The 18,033-nt window shown below is 40.3% G+C and overlaps 1 protein-coding gene across 3 annotated transcripts in view; it reads right to left on the reverse strand.

The window, feature by feature from the left end:
- BIVM (basic, immunoglobulin-like variable motif containing) overlaps positions 1–18,033 on the reverse strand; it is an 87,505-nt gene that overhangs the window by 61,641 nt on the left and 7,831 nt on the right. For all 3 annotated transcript variants that reach the window (XM_040487107.1, XM_040487106.1, XM_040487105.1), the window contains exons 3-6: positions 11,564–11,690; positions 1,686–1,781; positions 372–476; positions 64–158 (exon numbers count right to left, since the gene is read on the reverse strand). In XM_040487107.1, the coding sequence (XP_040343041.1) occupies positions 64–158; positions 372–476; positions 1,686–1,781; positions 11,564–11,690 (423 nt within the window). The remainder of the gene's footprint in view (positions 1–63; positions 159–371; positions 477–1,685; positions 1,782–11,563; positions 11,691–18,033) is intronic.

Here is an 18,033-nt window from a genome sequence, read left to right on the forward strand (position 1 = left end):
GTGTGTGTGTGTGTGTGTGTGTGTGTGTGTGTGTGTATAAAAATCTTCCATGTGTTTACCTACCAGTTTCTCCGGCTGTTTTATTCTTCCCATGAGGCTTATATAGAACGTACGAGCATCCTTTTACGTGAAAGTGGTCATTAATTTGTCTAAACCATCTGCAAAGGACAAGAAAATGTGCTCATAGCAATATTTCCATAGCACAGATAACATCAATGCCATTCCAGAGAAATGCGGGCAGCACCCAAGTTTGGCATATCCATAACAGTTGGGGCCCAGCAGCTGGAAACCTGGTCTACAATCCACTTCTACAGCACTGCTATTTTACAGAACTAGAAATAAGGTATTGTATGTAAGTGAGGACTTCATACCTCATAAGTGTTGTATTTCCAGTGAAAGGGCCGAACCTAATATCTTCAAATGGAGGTTGAAAGCCCAAAATATGTAAAGCTTCTTCTTGGGTAACAGGTGGCAAACTGGAAAAGAAACATTGCCTTTCATTTTACAGTTCCAATCGCATGCAAATGATAACCTGTCTCAACGTTCATATGTCCATTTGATTTGGTTTTTGTTTTGTTGTTGTTATTTTTTTTTCTTCTTCTTTTTTTTTTTTTTTAATTTACACCTGAGTTAGCATAGAGTGCAACAATGATTTCAGGAGTAGGTTCCAGGGATTCATCCCTATGTGTAACACCCAGTGCTCATCCCAACAACTGTCCTGCATCTGATTTGTAAACAATTTTACTAATACAGGTGACTTTTGAACGATGTGGGTTTAAACTGTGCACTTACACACAGATTTTTTCTTTATAAATTCAGTGCAGAACTATAAATGTATTTTCTCTTTCTTAATGAATTTCTTAATAACATCTTTGTTCTCTAGCTTACTTCATTGTAAAAATACAGCATACAAAATATGTGTTCATCTACTGTTTACTTTATTGGTAAGGTTTCTGGTCAATGGTAGACTGTTAGTAGTTAAGTTTTGGGGGAGTCAAAAATAATATGTGGATTTTAGACTGCCCTAACCCCTGCATTGTTTAAGGGTCAACTACATTTTTAATGTTTATTTTGTCACAATAATGCATACTTACTTTTTTTTAATTTTTTTTTAACGTTTATTCATTTTTGAGAGACAGAGAGAGACAGAGCATGAGCGGGAAGGGGCAGAGAGAGGGAGACATATCTGAAACAGGCTCCAGGCTCTGAGCTGACAGCACAGAGCCTGACGTGGGGTTCGAACTCACAACCTGCGAGATCCTGACCTGAGCCAAAGTCAGACGTTCAACCGACTGAACCACCCAGGCGCCCCAATAATGCATACTTATTATTTTCAGCTAAAGGCTTATAAAAAATAGCAATTTTCTTCTCAATTTATGAAAAATCTATTTTTAAAAATGTCCAATTACAGGAGTGCCTGGGTAGCTCAGTTGGTTGAGTATCTGGCTCAGGTCATGATCTCAGGGTCATGGGATCAAGCCCTGCGTGGTGCCTGCTTAAGATTCTCTCTCTCTCTCTCTCTCTCTCTCTCTCTCTCTCTCTCCCTCTGCCCCTCACCCCACTCTAAAAATAATAAAAATAAAAGAAATAAAATATTTAAAAAGAAATATTCAATGACAGAAAAAGCAATACAAAGTGACTCTGGAATTTGGAGTTTAGGGATACCACTAAATTAACATACTTACTTTCCAGCTCCTATTGTGCTGTACAAGAAATTCCAACAAGAAATTAATGAGGAGATGCCACAAGAAGTCTTATATTGCGGTCGGCTTATGCAGTACCTGAGAAAACAAAACGTTGCTTTCTTCACTTGAATGAATACAAAATATGCATATAGAAATATAACACTCATGGCAACTAAATGTGTTAACATAATGAAAACTTCTCTCATTAAAGCCAAGGTAAAATCTTTACTCCCTTAAAATATTTTTGTATTTATTAAACATATCAGAAATGCATGCACAGCAACAATAAACCATCCAGTTTAATAAAGTTAGCTAAGTTTAACCACTAATTAAAGTAGATGTTCTCCAAACCAATGGAAAAAAATGATATATAAATGCAGATACCAACTACTGAAATTTCAGCATAAGTTACTAGTTGAGCTGCATACATGATTATTTGCAACTTCAAAAATACTGGAGAAATGAAACAAAGCATTGTCCCCATGTATCAACTTTTCAGAGATTTTTCAACTCAGACTACAAAACATCCATTTATCACCCACTGTGTCCAACTAAAACCAGCAGCTCCATTGTCACAGAGAATTTTTTCTTTTCAGAATTTTATTTTTTTAATTTATTTATTTATTTATTTATTTGAGAAAGAGAGAGCACGAGCTGGGGAGAGGCACAGAGAGACAAAGGCAGAGGATCAGAAGCAGACTCCACACTGACAGCAGAGAGCAGATGCGGGGCTTGAACTCACGAGCCGTGAGATCACGACCTGAGCAAAAGTCCAATGCTTAACCGACTAAGCCAGCCAGGCACCCCATATCACAGAGAATTTTAAAATGTAGCACAAAATCCTTCCAAAGCACAATTTAATTGCACTGACTAATCCAGACAATTTTCCAAACAGTCATGTGTCAAGAGAAGTGACCACAGCTAACATGAACAGAGGAGAAAAGAAGCAGACTATTCAATTTAAAAAAAAAAAAAAAAAGAAAGAAAGAAAGAAAGAGTGGGGCGCCTGGTGGCTCAGTCGACTAAGCATTTGACTTCAGCTCAGGTCATGGTCTCACAGCTTGTGGGTTTGAGCCCTGCATCAAGCTCTGTGTTGAGAGTTTAGAGCCTGGAGCCTGCTTCAGATTCTGTGTCTCCCTCTCTCTCTCTCTTGCCCTCCCCGGTCATGCTCTGTCTCTGTGTCTCTCAAAAATAAATAAGCATTAAAAAATTTAAAAAAAAAATAGTATTGGGTTTCAAATTATTTCCCTAATTGCTTTTTTTTTTTTAAAGTAATCTCTATACCCTTGAAGCTGGAACCCACAACCCTGAGATTAAGAGTCACAGGTTCTACTGACTAAGCCAGACAGGTGCCTCTCCCAACTACTTTCTAATGAAGGTGCTAATAGTAGACAAAACAAAAAGGAGAAACAAGATTTATCATCACTAAACACAGTTTTAGTATTACCTTACAATTAATTACAAAAAGAGGGGTGCCTGGGTGGCTCAGTTGTTTAAGCATCTGACTCTTGATTTCGGCTCAGGTCATGATCTCACGGTTGTGAGACTGTGCTCCTCCTTGGGCTCTGAGCTGAGTGAGGGGCCTGCCTGGGACTCACTCCCTCTCTCTCTGCCCCTCCCCATACTTGTGCATATGCTCAAGGGCGCATATGCTCTCTCTCTCTCTGTCTCGATATAAATAAAAATATTTAAAAAATTAATTACAAAAAGAAAAATTGCAGGTGTATGTTTATTTGTATATGTGCATATAATATGCATAATGCACATACATAAGTCAACAATGACCCTTGTATCTACAGGCTTAAGATACAAAAGATGATTATGGTTACTAAACTATATGGTTATTATATAGCCACATAATACAGGGATTGTTATGGATTGAACTGCACCCACTTAAAAAAGATACACTGAAGTCCATGGTGGCTCAGGCAGTTAAGCATCCAACTCTTGATTTTGGCTCAGGTCATTATCTCATGGTTTGTGAGACTGAGCCCCACATTGGGCTCTGCACTGACAGCATGCAGCCTGCTTGGGATTCTCTCTCCCTTTCTCTCTGCCCCTCACCCACTTGCAAGCACGTGCTCTCTGTCTCTTCTCTCTCTCTCTCTCTCTCTCTCTCTCTCTCTCTCTCTCTCTCTCTCTCAAAATAAATAAATAGGGGCACCTGGGTGGCTCAGTTGATTGAGCGTCCGACTTCGGCTCAGGTCATGATCTCACGGCCCATGGGTTCGAGCCCTGCATCGGGCTCTGTGCTGACAGCTCGGAGCCTGGATCCTGCTTTGGATTCTGTGTCTCCCTCCCACTCTGCCCACGACCCTCCCCCCGCCACTCATACTCTGTCTCTATCTCAAAAATAAATAAACATTAACAAGTTTAAAAATAAATAAATAAACTTTTTTTTTAATTAAAAAAAGATACGTTGAAGACCTAACCACAGGTACCTATGAATACAATCTAATTTGGAAATAAGGTCTTCACAGATAAAATCAAGTTAAGATGAAGTCATACTTGAGTAAGTGTGGGCTCTTAATCCAAGATGGCTGGTGTCCTTATAAAAAAGAAAAAAGGGACATGCAGAGAGGAGAGTGCCGTGTGAAGACCCAAACACATGAAGGGAAAACTCAGAGACAGAAGTGTCGCAGCAGCAAGCCTAGGAATGCCAAGGACCGCCAACAAGGCACCAGAAGCTAGGATGAAGCAGAGTCTAGCCCTCGGATTTCAGAGGGAATGTGGCCCTCCCAACAGCTTGGGCTCTGACTCCCGACCTCCAGAACTATGAGCCAGTTCCTGTTGATTTAATCCAGCCAGTTTATGGCACTTTGTTATGGTAGCTCTAGGAAACTCATATGCTAATCATCATCCAGGAAACACTACAAACTGCTTTACATCCACAAAAGCAAAAAACCCTGAACACATTATGAATGGTTTTGTTTATAGCTATTTGCAAGGCTGTTTAAAAAAGAACTCCTCCCACAGAAATGACCCTGACTTGAGAAAGTGTTGGCGTTACAGGGCTCTCATATTTCAAACTCAGAAGCTAACTTCCATAAGAGCTCATGTATTCATAGCTACCACCTACATTCTGTTCTGCAACTAAATTTCCAACAAATGGACTTAGCAGTCACCATGACTTGTTTCCTGATGCTTTTCCATTCCTTATTTTTTCTCACCAGATATCTTGGGTGGTTGACATTCCTTGTTGAGTGGCTAAGAGCTCATGGCCATTACAGTCACTCAATTCTTGCATGACTGGGAGTCTGTTGCTTCCATACTTGAATGACAACATAAATAGGACACTTGGGTGACTTTTTCTCTCCTGAGAAACATGATTCCACTGTAGCCTGATAGCTAGTACTGCCATGATGTGAAGACCGAGACCAAAGGGGTAATTTCCCTTTGTACTGGTTTTGCAATGTATACCCATGACTCCTTATGCTTGAACTCCAGTAACTCCACCAGAACATGCCTTGGTGCTGATCAATCTGTATCTGTTTTCCTTTCCTGCGACACAGTTTGCACTTTTATATCTGCAGACTCTAGCTTTTCCTTCTTTTGGGAACGTTCCTTCCAATTGTGTCTTTCAATATTTTTTTTTTTTCTATTTGTTCTGATCTCTTTCTCAGGAATACCAGTTAGTGATATTTGGAGCCTCTGTCTGTTACCCATATCTATCTGTTGTTGTTGTTGTTGTTGTTTTTAACAATTTTATTTCTAAGTAATCTCTACAGCCAATGTGAGGCTCAAACTCATAACCCCAAGATCAAGATTCATATGCTCTACCTACTGAGCCAGTCAAGCGCCCCAATATTTATCTGTCCTTTAATCATTTTTATATCTTTGTTCTTTTCCATTTGGGTTTTGTGCAATTTCCTCACACTGACTCACCATTAACTTAATTATGTTTTTCACTGGGTTGGGTTTTTTTTTTTTTTTTCCTGCTTCTAATGTGGTTTTCTCCTGTGCAATGACTTTGTCCTCCACTTCTTTCTGTGGGCCTGTCAATTATTTCCCCTTCTGTAGTCATATAATCTCTTCTTTGACTTCATTTTGAAAAATTGTATGAATTATAACTTTTTTGATATAAAGGGCTTATTGTCAATTTTAACTTTATTTCCTTGAATAACTCTTCCAAAGATGTATATGCCTTCCACAGTTGCCTGGTTTTATTTGCAATTTTTATACACATATATCAAGTTGCTTCCTCTGTCTTTCCTCATCCTTGAATAGAGCCGATTATCACTGAAAGTTGTTTGCTGTCTTCAACATCCCATCATCAAATTTGTCAAGTCTGCCCCTCATTTTTGTTTTGGTTTTTTTTTTTTTTTTTATAATTTTGGTAACGACACATAACATAAAATATACCATCTTAACCAGTTTTTTTTTTTTTTAATTTTTTTCTTCAACGTTTATTTATTTTTGGGACAGAGAGAGACAGAGCATGAACGGGGGAGGGGCAGAGAGAGAGGGAAACACAGAATCGGAAACAGGCTCCAGGCTCTGAGCCATCAGCCCAGAGCCCGATGCGGGGCTCGAACTCACGGACCGCGAGATCGTGACCTGGCTGAAGTCGGATGCTTAACCGACTGCGCCACCCAGGCGCCCCAACCAGTTTTTAAGGGTACAGTTGAGTCATGTTAACTATATTCAGTGTTGTGAAAGAGATCTCTAGAATGTCTCCATATTGCAAGACTGAAACTCTACACCCACTGGACAACACCTTTTTCCCCCCTCCCCCCAGCCTGTGACAAACACCATTCTACTTTCTGCTTTTATGAGTTTGACTACTTTATACTTCATATAAATGGAATCATACAGTATTTCTCTTTTTGTCACTGGTGACCACCATTCTACATTCTTTCTCTTTCATTTTGACAACTCTTAAGTACCTCTTACAAATGGAATCACACATTATTAGTCTTTTTGTGTCTGGCTTATTTCACCTAGCATAATGTCCTCAAAGTTCATCCATGTTGTACCGTGTGTCAGAATTCCTTCTATTTTAAGGCTGAATTAATATTCCATTGTGTGTATATACCACATTTTCTTTATTCCTTCAACTATCAATGGACACTTGGGCTGTTTCCCCTTCCCAGCTATTGTGAATAATGCTGCAATGAACACAGTATGCAAATATCTCTTCAAGATCCTGCTTTCAATTCTTTTGGATATATACCCAGAAGTGGGATTACGGGATCATATGGTATCTTAGTCAGCTCAGGCTGCTATAACAAATTATGACAGACTTAGTGGCTTCAACAACAAACAATTATTTATTTCCTATAGTTCTAGAGGCTAAGAAGTCCAAAACTGAGGTGCCAATGAGTCTAATGTCTGGGGAGAAACTGCATATGGCCATCCTCTCATTGTGTCCTCACATGATGGAGCAGAGACAGAGGAGGAAGCAATCTCCCACTTCCTGTCCTTTACAAGGCACGAATCCCATTCATGGGGGCTCCCCCTTCATGACCCAATCACCTCCCAAAGGCCCCATCTCTTAATACCATCACATTGGGGGTTAGGATTCCAATATATGAATTGGGGGGAGACACATTCAGCCACAACACACATTCTATTTTTAACTTTTCGAGAAACTTCCACACTATCTTCCATAGGGGCTGTACTATTTTAGATTTTTATATTCCTACCGACAGCACACAAAAGTTCTGATTTCTCCACATTCTTGCCAACAACTATTATTTTCTGGCTTTTTTCATAGTGGCCATCCTACTGGGTGTGAGGAAATACCATATTGCAATTTTGATTTGCCATTTCTCTGACAATTAATGGTGTTGACCATCTTTTTGTATGCTTGCTGGCCATTTGCATATTCTTTGGAGAAATGTCTGTTCAAGTCCTTTGCCCATTTTTTAATTGGGTTCTTTGGTATTTTTGTTGTTGAATTGTAGGAGTCCTTTACATATTCTGGATATTAACCCCTTATCAGATGTATGATCTGCAAAATATTTTCTCCCATTCTGTAGGATGCCTTTTCACTTTGTTGATGGTTTTCTTTGATGCACAGAAGTTTTAAGGCTTGATATGATTCTATTTGTCTATTTTTGCTTTTGTTACCTGTGCTTTTGCTGTCATATCTCAGATATCGTTGTCAAATTCAATGTCATGAAATTTCCCCCTAAGTTTTCTTCTAGTTTCATAGTTTTAGGTCTTTACATTTATGTCTTTAATCTATTTTGAGTTAATTTTTGATCAGCAGGGTCAAGTTCATTCTTTTGCAGGTGGATATCCACTTTTCCCAGCACCATTTGCTGAAAAGACTGTCCTTTCTCTATTCCATGGGCTTGGCACCCTTACAGAAGATTGTTTGCCCATGTACATGAGTGTTTCTCTCTGGGCTTTCTATTCTGACCCGTTTGTCTACATATCTGTCTTTATGCCAGGATCACACTGTTTTGATTATGTTGCTCTGGGAGGTTTTGAAATCAGGAAGTGGGTGGCCTACGTTCCACTCTTGCCATCACTACCTTCCCAGCAATTCACTAGAGGCACTGTCCTTAGCTAGAAATTAGGAAGTAAAATAATCCAGTAGCGATCAGAGGAGCAGGATGTCTCCTTCCACAACCCCTACCTGCATTTCTGTAGTGCTGAACTGGATCTCCATCAAGAACTCTGATGTTCCTCCCCTGGTGCAGTGGCTCACACCCCTAGATCTAACCAAAGGGTCACCGGATGATTTCAGGACTGCCACATGAACTTTAGGGAAACCTGTACCATTTGAGGCTAATAGTAGTCTTTGCAGTTCTTGGTGTCCTCTCCCTGTTGGTCCAGAGTGCAGAGGATTTGAGAAGCATGTATTAGAGACTATGGTTTGGGGATATTGTTAATTCTTTGTTTCAGGGAAGATAAGAGTTTTCCCCTATTTTTTATTTTCTTGTTATTGTTTCCATGGGTTTGAGGCATAGAGGCCAAGGGCAGGCCACCCCAAGATGGGTCGCTTTGACATGAACATTATTTTGAGTTGAAAGCAATCCAAACCCAGCAGATTCAGAAAAAGCTCGTTATCCCCCCGCCCTCCATCAACTGCCTGCTTTACCAGGAAGAGAGCTATTAACCAGAGACTCCCCTTTACCTGAGAAACTTATCTGCATGATAGGGTAATTTTTGTTTTTCAAAACATCTCCTTTCATCTCCCTACTAATCGCCTTCCTCCTCTTATCTGCAGACTCCTACCCCTCTCCTTAGCTCACATAACCTTCATGTTACCTCAATGTCTTTAGAATTTCCATGTCTGTGTGAATTCCCTGTACATACGTTGATTTTCTCCTGTTAATCTGTCTCATGTCAATTTGATTCTAAGTCCATCTAAAAGAGCCTTGAAGAGCAGAGGAAAGCTACCTCCCCAATAGAGAGAAGGAATGGAGTAAACAGACCTTATTCTGTCATATTTAAATCTCCAACTTGTATCCAAAACACCTCTTCACAAAGTCTTAGGGTCACTCCTAGACACCCTTAAGATTTTCCATATTTCTTCATCAGTCCAAACTTGTTTACTGGTCTTGTCCATGACCAGCCTAAAACTTTTACTGACTTTCTACTATCTCCTACGGGTGTTTCCATTCCAACCGTACTCTTGTAATATCTTCAGTGGGAAATGAGTTTGTCATCCTAACAGTGTTTCCCCTCAGGTTATTTCTCCCATCTATCCTTCCTCATCCAAGCCTTATGGTTTCACATGTTATACTATTAAAATACAATTACCCAAATTTGTTGTTAAAACAAATCTTAGGTCTAAGGGATTAGAAGCAAAAATGGGCAAAGGCTTTCTCCAAAGAAACTAAAATTACTGTTTTTGATTCTAATGCCTCTTCTCCAATACAATCTACATCCTTATTACTACCAATTAATCTTATAAAATATACTTTTGTTAAGAAATCATCAGGGGCTTCTTTCTACGTCAGGAACAACAACAAAAAAATCTAAATCCTTGGCCTGGTGTCCAAGATACAGATCATGACAGGTTACAAAGAAAGAATGTGAACTTTGGAGTCTGGCTCTCTTCAGTTTTAATACAAGATCTGCTTCTTCACCGTGTGATGTTAGGTAAGCTTCTTAGCTTCTGAACTTCACTCCAGACAAGCCTGTCTAATCTTCATTATCAATACGCAAGACACTCTCCTCCCATCCATGCAAAGACCTTTGGACCCTCCTCCATACCTCTCTTAAGACCCAGCTCCTCAGTGAAGCCTTTTGATGACCATTATTTCCTCTCATGTTGGTAGTTTATTCATACCCATCTTGTCTGAATATTCATACCCATCTTTGTCTGAAACTTGTCTGAGATATTTTATATTTCTCTGCTTAGTCCCCATTTCTCACCTACATTTTAAACTCTGAGAAAACAAACACCATGTTTTGTGTATCTCTGTATTCTCGGCCACAGTAAAGGGTCCAATATTTATTAAATAGGTGATAAAATCTAACATTTTTTAAACCTCACACAAATAATTTTTAAAATCTCAACCCATAGGAGCACCTGGGTGGCTCAGTTGGTTAAGCCTCTGACGTCGGCTCAGGTCATAATCTCACGGTTTGTGAGTTCAAGCCCTGCGTCAGGTTCTGTGCTGACAGCTCAGAGCCTGGAGCCTGCTTCAGATTCTGTGTCTCTCTCTCCCTCTGCCCCTCCCCTGCTCAGGCTCTGACTCTCTCTTTCAATAATAAATAAATGGTAAAAAAAAATTTGTTTTAATCTCAAATCATAGACTAGTAATATCCAAAAGCCATCATTAATTAAACATTTTTTTTCTTTCAAATAGGAACTGTATTCCAAGGTAACCAAACAGCCACAGTTGATGAGTGAAAGCTCTTCTTATTGGGAGAAGATCACTAACTAATAAAGGGAGAAGATATGAAAGAAATTTGAAATATCACCATTTTCCAGCAAGGATTCAGGTAGCAATCATCAATGGGTTTGGCTAAAACCACTAGGTGAAAAGTTAATGGGGACAGGATATTAGCCTGATGCCACTGTCCCCCCCCCCCCCCCCCTGGGGGGGGTGGGGGGTGGGGGGGGGGAGAAAAAAGAACTTGACAATGTGGGCTGACGCTGTCACCGCCTAAATCCGATAATCAGTCTTAGAATCTAGTACGGGACGACCAGATACTATGCATCCCCTGATGTGATGCAGTATGAAGAACAAAGGGTCACCGAGGCAGTGCTGTTGCCTAAAATGTTCAATCAGAATCTAAACCAAGTCTGTATGTCTAACTTCCAGCTGTCAGGAAATACTGAGGCTATAGAAATAAGTTAGACAACAGGGGGGAAATATCAGACAAATCCAGAAGGTAGGACACTCTACAAGATATCTGGCCAAGTCTCTTTAAGAAGTTAATCTAGGGGCCCCTGGGTGGTTCAGTCAGTTAAGTGTCCAACTCTTGATTTTGGCTCAGGTCACGATCTCACGGTTTACGAGATTGAGCCTCGCTGTTGGGCTCTGCACTGACAGTATGGAGCGTGCTTGGGATTCTCTCTCTCTCTCTCTCTCTCTCTCTCTCTCTCTTTCTTTCTCTCTCTCTGCCCCTTCCCTGTACTCTCTCTCTCTCTAAATAAATAAATAAACATTAGAGAAAAAAAAAAAAAAGAAGTCAATCTCCTAGAATTTAAAAAACAAAAGTGAGGGGAGGGAGGTAGAGACTGTTCTAGGTTAAGAGACACATACAAGCCACAACAAGCAAACACTAAGTGTGGTTCATGGTTGGGAACCACAATGAACAACCAGTTGTGAAAATACTTCAAAACAATGTGGAAAACCTAAATTTAGCCTAGGAATTAGATACTATGGAAATATTATTAACTTTATTAAGTATGACAACGCTATTGTGTTAAGTGTGGTTAAGGAAAAAAGTCAATTTTTAGAGATTACCATCTTCTGAGATCTAATACTTTCCGCTGCTTAATATCTTCAAGAGGAGAATACTGAGGCCACTCCCTCTGATGTCTTCCTTTTTTGTCTGAAGTTTTTTTCTTGCAAATTTGTTTCTTTACATTGCCTAGACACAAGAATACAAAGTAAGCAAAATGCTCAGGATGAAATAAGCCATTATGGGAGTATAATTAATTATGTAAAAGGGACCCCCGGGTGACACAGTTGGTTAAGCAACCAACTTCATCTCAGATCATGATCTTGAGGTTCACGAGTTTGAGCCCCACGTCACATCGGGTTCTGTGCTGACAGCTCAGAGCCTGGAGCCTGCTTCAGATCCTGTGTGTGTCTCTCTCTGTGCCCCTCCCCAACTCGAGCTCTGACTCTCTCTCTCAAAAATAAATAAACATTTAAAAAATTATGTAACAAAATTAAAAAGTAACTGCCACTAGTTCTCAAAATGATATTGCAAACATGTTGAAGAAAGACATGTATCTTCAAGAATACTCCCCTGGCTTAAAGAGAGAGAATAAATGAAAACAAGTTTAAGCAATCATGAGTGTAGTTCCTATCAGATTCTTACACTTCCAACTCCTGATCTAGTCACTTCTCTAGGAAAAGAATCAATCGCAAAATCTTTGGTTTAGAAAATCAAATTACCAATGGTAAAATATTTAACTAGACCACTGTCCAGAAAATGAATCCCTTTCTACAAAACAATAAAACCACATTAATGTAACTCTGTTAAGAAAGTAAAAGCAATAGATCCAATAATGCAATGATGCGATATTTAAAAATACCTGCAGGCCTTACAGAGACCACAAAATGGATTAAGAATGATGCTCATGTGTACATTATGAAAACGTGACTTCAGCACCAGGAACTAGAACGGAAAACAAAGTCTTCTTTCTGTGTGTGTGTACGTAATGAAGTGTGCACGCACACACACGCACGCATGTGCATACGTGAGCACATGCAAGCAAACACACACACACACACACACACACACACACACACACACACACACACCACTCTCTCCAAAAGACATGTAAAGCAAATAGCAGGGTCACCTAAGGGGGAGGAGAATTGGAAGCTAGACAAAAAGAAGACAAAACTGAGAATGAGACACTGCACTGTTTAATTTTTACACTTTTTGTTTCTGAACGATGCTAATGGATTACTCAGGCAAAAAAAAACAAAAAACAAAAAAAAACAAAAAAACCACCTATTTAATTAAAATCTTAACTATAGAGAAATGATGGTTACCAGAAGGGAGGTGGGTGGCTGTGGGGGAAATAGGTGATGGGGATTAAGAATGCACTTGTCGAGATGAGCACCAGGTGAGGTATGGAATGTTGAATCCCTACATTGTATGCCTGAAACGAGTATTACACTTTCTGTTAACTGACTGGAATTTAAATTAAAACTTTAAAAAATATATTAATAAATAACATCCAACTTTCATGTCAGTAAAATACCATTAACATTTCAGACAGCTATGCTCAAATACTTGAATAAATTTCACACATACTACATTTTCGATGAAGTGATCAAACCTGATATGAAATTATATTAGAGCTAATATTTTATTTTTATGAGTTATTCACAATGTTAAGACATAGATCATAGAGAGATAAGTCTAGAAAACAAACACAGGAAGGGGTTTATTTCATTCGCCCTTCAATAAAACCCAAACCAGCTGGAACTCAGAAACTGCGGTGACACAGGGGATTTCTCTGATTTTTGTAAGATGTCATAATGACAAACACTTTAATATCCAGACACCAGTTGTTCCCCACTGCCTCTAGCTATTCGAAGTCTTCACAGAGAACACAAAATTTCCACAGAGCTGAACAACCAGTGGCAAATATGAGCTAAGCCCCATTCAGACAAGTTTCTTCCCCTAATAAAATACATCTTAGAGACTGACAAGATGGAAAAACCACTGTCCAGCGTGTCTCCGATGTCTTGTCTTCACTGCCCCATAATGCCTTAATGCCCTACGCAGTTTTCCCAGCCACTTAAAACCTTAGAGGCTAATGAAGCATGCTAATCAGTGCCCTCAGCACCCCCTGGGGTGGTCTGGCCCCACACGCTTTCCTCTGAGGCTACCTAAGCCTGCCCTCTGTCCCCTTCAACTTTACGCCCCGGAGCCCCCCGGGCTAAAGAAGTGTGTGTTCCAAATAAGCATCCTTGGTAAATCCACCTGTTGCCACACGGGCAAAATTCCATTCAGCTCGGGAGAGAGGAAAGCTCTGGCAAAGTGGGAGCTAAGTTTGAGAGGAGAACGTAACATACCCACACCTGAACACCGTCTCCCCATCTCATCAACCCCAAGAACCTCTGCCCACTGCTGTCTGTCACCGCCATATTCCTTCTTCCGTTCCCCACCTGGCCCACAACACACCATATAGCTCTGACACCAAAAGGAACACACATACACACACAGCTACCTCTATTCACCACGCTGCCTTTTAGAGAAAGAAAGGTCTGAGCACAGCAAAAAGTAGAGTATCTGCCATCTTTTTGACTTGAGGAACCACGGGACAGAGTTTGGGGCAATCACTGTCACTGGAAAGTGAGGTGGGTGGGCACCCCAGAAATGAAAGAGCCAGAAAAGGGGAGACGCAAATTCTGTGCATAAATTTGGCCCCAATCTTAGGCTGACTCTTGAACCATGCGTGCACAGAGCAGACCCCAAAGAGCACAGCTAAGGCCAAAAAATATTGGACAGAGATTTCAAATGTCCTTAAGGGACAGAATTTGTGGTTTTAGTCAAACCAAATCTATTGGTGCTAAAATTAAAAACAAACAAATGAACAAACTTGAAATAAAGCTATCTTTGGAGGAATATACGAGAATCCAAAATCAACACATTTCCAGTACCCAGCATATAATCCAAAATTATTGAATATGTGAGGAAACTGGAAAATGTGACACCTTCTCAAGAAAAAAGATAAGACCGGGGCGCCTGGGTGGCACAGTCGGTTGAGCGTCCGACTTCAGCCAGGTCACGATCTCGCGGTCCGTGAGTTCGAGCCCCGCGTCGGGCTCTGGGCTGATGGCTCAGAGCCTGGAGCCTGTTTCCGGTTCTGTGTCTCCCTCTCTCTCTGCCCCTCCCCCGTTCATGCTCTGTCTCTCTCTGTTCCAAAAATAAATAAACGTTGAAAAAAAAAAATTTAAAAAAAAAAAAAAAGAAAAAAGATAAGACCAACTCGAAGATGACCCAAATTTTAAAACTGGCAGATAAGGATTCTATCTTATCTTATTTTAAGTTGGTTTCACACCCAGCACAGAGCCCAACATGGGGCTTGAACTCACAACCCTGAGGTCAAGACCTGAGCTGAGATCTCAAGCTGAAATCTTAACCGACTGAGCCACCCAGACACCCCAGCAGATAAGGATTTTAAAGTGGATATTACAGGGGTACCTGGGTGGCTCTATCAGTCAAGCATCAGACTTTGGCTCAGGTCTCGATGTCATGGTTGGTGAGTGTGAGCCCTGCTATGGGTGAGCCCCGCTTCTCTCTCTCTCCCTCACTCTCTCTCCCTCTCTGCACCCCATGGGATTCTCTCTCTCTCCCTGCCCTTCGCTCATTTGCACCCTCTCTCTCTCAAAAAAGAAAAAAGAAGAGAAAGAAAAGAAGGATGAAAGAAAGGAAGGAAGGAAGGAAGAAAAGGAAAGGAAAAAAGAAAGTGGATATTATATCTATGCTTTATGAGATAGATAAAATCTTCCGGTAAGGAATGAGAAGGTAGGAAACCCAAGATAGGAAACAAAAACTACTTTAAAAATGTAAATTCCAGAACTAAAAAAAACAATAATCTGAAACAAATAATTCATGGAATATACTTATCTTTAAGAGACCCACTTTATCTTTTTCTTCAGCTATCAAGTTTTTATCAAAAGGAAGATGAATCATGTCTTTTCCGAGGCGAGCTGACTGACACACAATGTTACATTCGTTTCAAGTGTACAATATAGTGATTCAACAACTCTATATGCTACACTCACCATAAGAGTGGCTACCATCTGTCACCACACCACACTATTACAGAACCTTGACTGTATCCCCTACGCTGTGCCTCTTATTCCCATGAGGCATTCACTCTCTAACTGGAAGCCTGTATCTCTCACACCCCTTTACCCATTGTGCCTGTCCCCCACCCCTCTCTCCTCTGGCAACCATCACTCTGTTCTCTGTATTTGTAGGTCTGATTCTGCTTTCTGTTGGTTTGCTTGTTTACTCGTTAGTTTCAGGTTTTAGATTCCACGTTAAAGTAAAATCATACACTATTTGTCTTTCCCTGTCTGAACTATTTCACTTAGCATGATACCCTCTAGATCCATCCATGCTGCAAATGGCAAATTCTCATCCTTTTTTATGGTTGAGCAGGAGAGAATGCACTTTAAATATAAAAAGATACATGTTGAAAATAAACGGACAGGAAAAGATACACCATGCAAGCACTAGTCAAAAGAAAGCTGGAGTAGCCAGATTAGTATCAAACAACATAGCTTTCAGAACAAGAAATATTACCAGGAATAATGAGGGACATTTCATAACAATAAAAAAGGTCAATTCAACAAGAGGAAATAATACTCATATTGTGTGTGCACCTAATTAATAGAGTTTCAAATTACATGGAAGCAAAAATCAACAGAATTAAATGCAGAAAAGATAACAATCATAGCTGGAGATTTTTAACATTTCATTTTCCTTTTTTTTTTAATTTTTTTTAACATTTATTTATTTTTGAGACAGGGAGAGACAGAGCATGAACAGGGGAGGGTCAGAGAGAGAGACACACAGAATCTGAAACAGGCTCCAGGCTCTGAGCTGTCAGCACAGAGCCCGACGCAGGGCTCGAACTCACGGACAGCGAGATTGTGACCTGGGCCGAAGTCGGCCGCTTAACCGACCAAGCCACCCAGGTGCCCCTTAACATTTCATTTTCAGCTGTGAAGAGAACAAGACAAAAATTCAGTAGTGACACAGAAGATGTGAACAACACGTTGGCCCAATCACAAACACTTCGATGCAATGTGTATTTCTAGAACACTATACCCAACACTACACCCATCTTTTCAAATGCACACGGTACATTCACCAACATAGACTGTGTGTTGGGTCATAAAACAAGTGTCAGCCCATTTTAAAAGACGAGTTCATATGTCCTCTGTCCACAATGGACATAGATTAGAAATCAATACTGGGGCACCTAGGTGGCTCAGTCAGTTGAGCATCAGACTCTCGATTTTGGCTCAGATCATGATCTCATGGTTCCTGGGATCAAGCCCTGCATAGGGCTCTGGACTGACAGCGCAGAGCCTGCTTAGGATTTTCTTTCTCTCTCCCTCTCCCTCTGCCTCTCCCCTGCTCACGTGTGTGTGGGTGTGCGCACACACGCTCCCTCTCTTTCTCAAAATAAATAAACTTTAAAAGAATCAATATTTAGAAAAAGCCCCAAAGTATCTGGAAATTAAGCAGCATACTTCTCACTGTAACATATATATCGAAGAAAAAAATCACAAGGGAGATTATAAAATACTTCAAATTACATGATAATAAAAATACAGTGTATCAACCTTCGTGGGCTGTGGCTACCAGAGTACTTACAGAGCCATGTTAAGCACTAAATGCTGGAAGCAGAAAAGTCTTGAATCAAAACGTTGGAAAAAGAAGAACAAAGTAAACCCGAAGTAAGTAGAAGAAAGAAAATAATAAAAAGCAGAAATCAATAGAATAGAAAACAAACAATTGAGAAAATTAACCAAGTTAAAAGCTGGTTATCTGAACAGATGAGCAAAACTGATACACCCCTAACCAGAAGAAAAAGAGAGAGAACATAAATTACCACTATCAGGAAAGGAAAGAGGAATTATTGCTAAAAGACCCTGTAGACATTAGAGGGATAAAAAGGACTATTAGAAATAACTTTGGGGAGGGACACCTGGGTGGCTCAGTTGTTTAAGTAGCCAACTCTTGGTCTCGGTTCAGGTCACGATCTCATGGTTGGTGAGATCGAGCCCCGTGTTAAGTTCTGCACTGAGAGCTCGAAGTCTGCTTGGGATTCTCTCTCTCCCTCTCTCTCTCTCTGCTCCTCTCCTGCCCACGCCCCCCTCCCTCAAAATAAATAAAAAACATTTAAAAATATTTTAAAAATTACTTCGGGGGGCCTGGGTGGCTCAGTCAGTTAAGCGTGAGACTCTTGATTTTGGCTCAGGTCATGATCTCGCAGTTGGTGAGATTGAGCCCTGCATCAGACTCCATGTTGACAATGTGGAGCCTTCTTGGGATTCTCTGTCCCCCTCTCTGCCCCTCCCCTGCTTGTGCTCTCTCTCTCACTTGCTCGCTCTCTCAAAATAAATAAATAAACTTTAAAAAAGAAAAAAAAAAGAAATAACTTCATGCCAACAAAATTGGCAGCTTAGATGAAATGGACAAACTATAACTTGACAGAATCGAT

Source organism: Herpailurus yagouaroundi, unplaced genomic scaffold (assembly GCF_014898765.1).
Source record: "Herpailurus yagouaroundi ecotype Mexico unplaced genomic scaffold, PumYag 164, whole genome shotgun sequence".
Taxonomy (NCBI): domain Eukaryota; kingdom Metazoa; phylum Chordata; class Mammalia; order Carnivora; family Felidae; genus Herpailurus; species Herpailurus yagouaroundi.